At 36.0% G+C, this 7,356-nt stretch overlaps 1 protein-coding gene across 5 annotated transcripts in view; it reads left to right on the plus strand.

The window, feature by feature from the left end:
- Nucleotides 1–4,172, plus strand: part of LOC106882414 (monocarboxylate transporter 2) — an 88,029-nt gene extending 83,857 nt beyond the window's left edge. For all 5 annotated transcript variants that reach the window (XM_052976014.1, XM_052976016.1, XM_052976018.1 and 2 more), the window contains 2 exons: nucleotides 591–763; nucleotides 2,604–4,172. In XM_052976014.1, coding sequence (XP_052831974.1) covers nucleotides 591–763; nucleotides 2,604–2,764 — 334 coding nt within the window. In that variant the 3' untranslated portion in view covers nucleotides 2,765–4,172. The remainder of the gene's footprint in view (nucleotides 1–590; nucleotides 764–2,603) is intronic.
- The last annotated feature ends 3,184 nt before the right edge of the window (nucleotides 4,173–7,356 follow it).

Consider the following 7,356-nt stretch of genomic DNA (forward strand, 5'->3'; position numbering starts at 1 on the left):
ATAGACAGGGAACAACACTGGAAAATACGAAAACTAAAAGAAGCAGCACATATGCTAGGACACAACAACCTCCTAAGCAGACCGAGTGCAGATATGAATAGCATATGGGAACAGGTATTGAGGAAGGATAGAAAAATAATAGATTTAAAAGCCCCAAAATTCACTCCATAATTGCCCACGGGCATATGGCGTAGTGGTTAAGAGCGTGGGTTACTAACCCCAAGATTCCGAGTTCGATTCACGGCAGCGACCTGATTAATAATAGTAATAATAATAATAATATAATAATAGTAACATCGTTAGGAATGAGAATCCAGGTTCGAAATTTCCCCAAGACACCTGATGAAGGCTGGAGGGTATATCAGCTGAAACGTGTTAACAACAAACAATATGAGGGCAAATATCCGTCAAATGTAAATAATGTAAGTAAAAGAGTAATATGAACAATAAAATGCATTACTACTAAGGTACTTGGGTCAATATAACAGAACATTCCCATGCTCTAAATTTGGGGTCTGATGTCTTAAAAATCAATATTTTTTCTAGATATGATTTAACAATTTCAATCATGAATTTTTTTTCGGTTTCAGCTTTTATAGTCTGATGGCAATGGTTGCAACGGTTGGGATTATATTTGGTCTACGCTTCAGTTACTTCATGTTGTCTTTGATTGACTTAGTGCCAATGGAAAAATATTCACAGGCACTTGGGTACACTCTCAGTCTGTGGGGAATTTCTGTAGCCCTTTTGGGACCAATTGTTGGTGAGTCATTTCTAATACATATTCTTTTTCTTATTTTACTGGCTTCAGTCAATGGGACTGGAAATGCTGGGACACAACATAAGCTATAACACTAGTTTTATGAAAAAGTGTAAACATAATCACTGGCATTCAATGTCATATTTAGTATCTTTATCTTTTAAACTCCAAATGAGCTTACTTAAAATTGTACAGTTCATTTTTCTCCCTATTTCTGAATGCCTCTCCAAAGCATGAAACTATTGGTAGCTCACATCTTTATACTGTGTACATTAAATGATATTTATCTCTCACTGGATGGAATATTTTTTTGTTGATCTTATAACAGAAGCGCAGACTATACACACACACACACACATATACACAATCGTCCAACCCATGCTAGCATGGCAAACAGACGTTAAACGATGATGATGATGATGATGATGAGACAAGGGGTGTTGTAAAGTTCCTGGCTTTGGATAATAGAAAATACAGGAGGATCAGTTAATTATGATTTTATTCAACATATTTCCCTCTCAGATTCACACATTTATTGTCCTTCAGTTTTTCTAAGCCCTGTAAATGAACTTGGAAGGTTGGGCCTCCGACCAGGCCTTTTACAATACCCTTAAAGACAGGAACTTTCTAGCACCCCCTCTTATATATATACACACATACACACAGAGGATAAAAAATAAAGACACCCCTTCGGTCATGAATGACCATGGGATTGCACCTAGAAAGTTATCCTTCAAGACACAAGTCCTGGCAAGGTTGTTTATGGAAGACTAGCAGTCACCCATGCATACCAGCTTCCTTTCTTCATGCCACAGTTTTATCGACGGGAAAGGCAAAGGGCAATACAGCTTGACACCAGTGATGTCGCAGCTCATTTCTACAGTTGAATGAACTGAAGCTATGTGAAATAAAGTGTCTTGCTCAAGAACACAACACAACCCAACCTGCAAATTGAAATCACTACCTTGTGGCTGTGAGCCCGACTCTCAGCCATGCACTTATATATATATATATTTATAAATATATGATTTAGAGAAAAAACCCACAATTATTGAATTCATCCATGAAAATCCACAATCACATATAGAAAAATTTAATGAGTAAATACACTAAAAAGACCTATAATAAAAATCAAAAAAGTACAAAGTAATAAATATTATTTTAATATTTATTATTATTTTATTATTATTTTAATATTTATTACTTTGTACTTTTTTGATTTTTATTATAGGTCTTTTTAGTGTATTTACTTATTATATTTTTCTATATGTGATTGTGGATTTTCATGGATGAATTCAATAATTGTGGTTTTTTTCTCTAAATTATATATTTATATATATATTGTGAAATTTAATTTAACTTTAATTTTGATAAATTAAATTAAATTGAATTTTTCCCTGTAAATTTGGATTTTTATCCCTAATATTATTATCATTATATTATATATATTTATATCTAATTATATGTAGTTTGTTAGGCCAGTCCAGTTGTCTGTTACCCTAGAGTTTTCATGGGAGATTGTTACTTTTTCTGAGAAGTCCAAAGAGACATGTCACTAATGGGGGACAGAAGGGCCAAATATAGTGCATATTGTGTTTCTATGTCAACAACAACAATACTAATACAATTTGAACTTGTTTCATAATTGCTTTCAAGTGGTGGAAACCCCTATGTAGTAGGCCACCTGATCAACCTGAACAAGTTCACATCGAGCTGTTATCTCCGGATTGTTACTTAGTAATGTTGTGTATGTGTGTGTTATGTACATGAAATTGTTTTGAATTACTTATTTGTAAAATTTTGATGTCGTTTACAAAATACTCTTATTGTTTCCTATTTGCAGGTGAAGTTAGTTCTTTGACCGGTAGCTATGACTTTAGCTACTACTGTGGAGGTGTTGTTGGTGGTTTGGCCTTGATACCAATTTCAGTGTATATCTATTTTAATGGCTGGCCTCTGAAGTTGGACAAATGTGACTCTTTGACAGAAGAAAGGGCTGTTTAATGAACCCAGCAATGTTGTTGCTATGCTTTAAACCCATTTACTCAAACTTCCTGGTAACATCATTTACATATCACTTTTATATATGTACACGTGTGCATATACATTCATTAGATATAAACTGTGAGAGATATTTTTCAAATCTGACAATCAAAATACATGCAAGATTCAAGTTGAGTATCAGATAACCTGTGTCTGTTGGTAGCCCAGTTCTCAATAATTAGCTCTATTGACCCGTATAGTGCGACCTCTATATGCATATTTTGATAACTTGGTGCCAATTCTTACTCAAATCACATCTTATATAAGGAAAGTACAAATTAGATAATGTAGGTAGTTCTAAAAAGATGGAATGGTCATGGCTGAAATACTTTTCATTGTAAGTCTTTTCAAGCAAAGTTAACCTGGGGCTAAACAGCCATGTCTCAAAGAAATTTAAAGGTTTGTGCTGACAAGTGCTGCTCATATCCTTAGAAAAACCCTATCAATTTAAATGTCTGTGTTGCAATATATGGAGGTATTTCACTATTGTTCCACCTCTTCCCCTCCCCAAGCTTTCACTTATATTTCAACATCTCTGAACCTTCACTTGCCCTAGGGTGCAGTGAGTGTCTCAGTAAATGATTACAACAAACATGCAGGTTAAAAGCAAATAAAGGTGATACTCATAATAGTACTAGTTACAATTAATAGTGATTACACCAGCAGCCACACAGGATTAACCAGCTCTCAAATGATTAGAAATCTACTCTCTCTATCACCAATATTTCTAATATACCCGATCTTTATAATAATGGTGTTACACTAATTCCCACTGTATACACCACCTTTAAATCCACTCACAAGGCTTTGGCTGGCCTAGGATTGTAATAGAAGACACTCGACTTTATACCAAGTGTCAAAGGCTGAAGTATGACAAACACATAACTGACAGTTATAGCCAGTTTAACTGAGAGTAATGAGTAAATGGGAACTTCTATATGGTCATCTGGATAGCTAGAAATAGCAGCCTAAATCTCCCTCAGTTAACATTCTAGCTTCCAAAATCAAGAAAGCTACATGGAACAATGTTGTTTCTGATGTCTATGATTAGAATATGTTTGATCATAAGCCTGCTCAATTAGAGAAGTTAGTGTCTTGACCTTTGATACAGTGAGATGATGATTTCCTGCTACCAGCTGGTGAACTTGCAATGGTAGGTCGATCACCAGTTAAACTATTTCATATGGCCAGCATTTAAGTTGTGTGTATGAATGTGTTTGCACATGAGTGATTACATATTGTGATGTTAATCTGTTACAAAATATCTTGAGAATGGCAGTGTGAAAACAGTTGTTACTATGGTGAAAACAGTTGTTATTATAGAAATATCTAAATTATATTCTGAATAAATAACTTATTTACTACAAAATACTGAGTTTTTCTTTAATGCAGTCACTCTTCTTAGAGTCACACTCTGTTTAGATGTTAATGATAAGCAGAGAGAATATTTCTTGATCAAGAATTATTGTTTTATTCTAATATTTGTTATATTCAAGAGAAGGAAGAAAAGAAAAAAAAACAATTGAAAATCAGGACTGAAGTATATGTTTCTGGTTGGAATGTCCATGATTCTTGCACTGAAAGTGCCTGGTTAAGAGCCATATGATGATGTTACACAACTATACACCTTGTAACTATATTATGCTACCAATGTTATGTAGGATGTTTAAGAACTCAGGTGTGCATAAATAATGCAATCCTACAAACACTAAAAACAAGGTGAAAATAATATTCACTTCATACTAGTCTTTAGGTATTTGGATGAGCTCAATGGCTCAAAGCTTATTTACACATTACATTGTAAAGCCACAAAATAAACTCCCAAAGCTATGATAATCAGTGAAGAATCTATACTTATTGAGGAACAGGAATAGACTGATTGAAATTATTTGAAATTGAAACTAATCTACAATATTATCCCTGCAAAACGTCACCAACACACCAGCAACTTAGACTCACAGGCACTATCTGTCCATCTCGACTTCTTCCATTCCACCATTTCAGAAAAATAGCTGAACGATTACTTTTTTACAGCCGTTTCTAAGAAACACATTTTAAGATTAAACGATTTGTCATGTATGAAGAACATGTAATTTTCACAAACACAAGCTGCAATGCAGTGGCAACATACGAGGAAACCTAAACTACATCAAGGACAAAGGCAATCACTTTGGTAAGCAGATGCAGAGAGACACTCTGAACTTCGTCAGAGACTTTCAGAACAAAGTAAAAAACTGTAGTATATTTGCTTCAGCCACCATCTAAGGAACAATGCCAACATGATCTAACATGAGATACTGCAAAATATTACTTATTCTGAGCATTAAATGACAAGTCATGCATTGATAATAATAACAATGGTCTCAAATTTTGTTACAAGGCCACCAATTTTAGGGGCAGGAGCTTGGTTGATTACAGTGACCCCAGTACTTTACTGATACTTTATTTTATCAATCCAAAAAGGATGAAACGCAGAGTTGACTCAGCAAGATTTAAGCTCAAGAAATGCCAGTAGAAATAGCACTAAGCATTTTCTCTTATGCATTAACAATTCCCTCAGCTTACCATCTTTAATGACTTTCAAATTTTGGCTGAAGACCAGCAATTTTGGTGGGAAGCAGTTAGATGACCACAACACTTGACTGGTACTTTGTTATATTGACCCCAAAGAGATGAAAACAAAGTAAGCTTTGGTGGTATCTGAATTCATACCACAAAGAGCAGGAAGAAAAAAAACAACGCATTTTGTTCAATGCTATAATGATTCTGTTTGTTCACCACCTTAATAATAACAATAATAATAATGGTTTCAAATTTTGTCACATGGGAAGGGGGTGCAGATGACTTGATTACATCGACCCTAGTGTTTAACTGTGGAGGCACAATGGCCCAGTGGTTAGGGCAGCGGACTTGCGGTCATAGGATCGCGGTTTCGATTCCCAGACTGGGCGTTGAGTGTTTATTGAGCGAAAACACCTAAAGCTCCACGAGGCTCCGGCAGGGGATGGTGGCGAACCCTGCTGTACTCTTTCACCACAACTTTCTCTTACTTCCTGTTTCTGTTGTGCTTGTAATTCAAAGGGTCAGCCTTGTCACACTGTGTCATGCTGTATATCCCCGAGATCTATGTTAAGGGTACACGTGTCTGTGGAGTGCTCAGCCACTTGCACGTTAATTTCACAAGCTGGCTGTTCTGTTGATCGGATCAACTGGAACCCTTGATGTCGTAAGCGACGGAGTGCCGACAAAAAGTGTTTAACTGGTACTTATTTTATTGGCCCCGAAAGGGTAAAAGGTAAAGTCGACGTTGGTGGAATTTGAACTCAGAACATACCTACGGGTGAAATACCGCTAAGCATTTCACCCAGCTCGCTAATGATTTTGCCAGCTTGCCACCTTAATAATAATAATCTCTTCTGCTATAGGTACAAGGCCTGAAATTTGGGGTAGGGGGACTACATTGACCTCAGTGTTTCACTGGTACTTAATTTATCAACCCTGAAAAGATGAAAGGCAAAATTGACCCTGGTGGAATTTGAACTCAGAAGATAAGGACGGATGAAATCTGCTAAGCATTTAGCCTGGCATGCTAACAGTTATGTCCGCTCACCACTTTTATCATTAATAATAATTGTCAGTAATCATACTGTTTCCATTTCTCTCAGCCAATATTTTTACATTAGCCTTCTTCCAAACTCTACATAGTGCAACATACAGATGATCATGTGAGAAGAATTGTGTCAGAAGATATATTCCAATTTGTTCAAAAGTCTGTCCCTATGCAAACGGTCGAGAGACAGCAGTCAGCTTGCACCAGTCAAGCAGCCAACAGAGAGCCACATATTCAGCATGAACGACACAACACAGTAGCAGTCGCAGAACATAAACAGACATGACCAAATGACTGACGCACACACAGACACAAAACATTTCCGGTTCTGCCTCATCACATCGACACAATATTTCTCCTGTCGTTCATTTTTGACTTTGCCAACTCGAAGCAGTTTGGTAACGTCATGTAGCGGCTTTCCTTGATATTTGTAAATCAAACCTTGTGTATCAAATACATAAATGCAAGTATGGATTAAATGAATTATTTAAACTACAATCCGATGCTTTTCATCTGCCACATCAACAACACCTTTTTGCAAACTATTTTGGTGAAATATCCTCTGCTGACTTTGTGAAAATGCCTAACACTTTTCATTCCAAGAATACATATTTCAAGTACATTCCCAGTCACCTTAATAAAGTGGTGATTCCTGATAGGCCGGTTATTAAGGAAGGGTTTTGTTAGGGGAGTGAACCCAGAAGTTGTTGTTCGCAAACAGCAGCAGTAATTTTCTTCAGCTGAATACACGTCATTGATTGGTTAAAAATACCCAAATACGACAACTTTAACACAAAATAACTTCTAAAATCCAAAATTTTGTCAAAAACGTTAAGAGTAAACCCTGTTGTATGGGACACATTCTCCCAGTATCCGAAGTTTCAAAGTGTTTAGTTAAAAAAAATTAATTAAAAATCTGTCGGTCAGGTTGAAAAAAGCCCGG

Source organism: Octopus bimaculoides, chromosome 23, assembly GCF_001194135.2.
Source record: "Octopus bimaculoides isolate UCB-OBI-ISO-001 chromosome 23, ASM119413v2, whole genome shotgun sequence".
Taxonomy (NCBI): domain Eukaryota; kingdom Metazoa; phylum Mollusca; class Cephalopoda; order Octopoda; family Octopodidae; genus Octopus; species Octopus bimaculoides.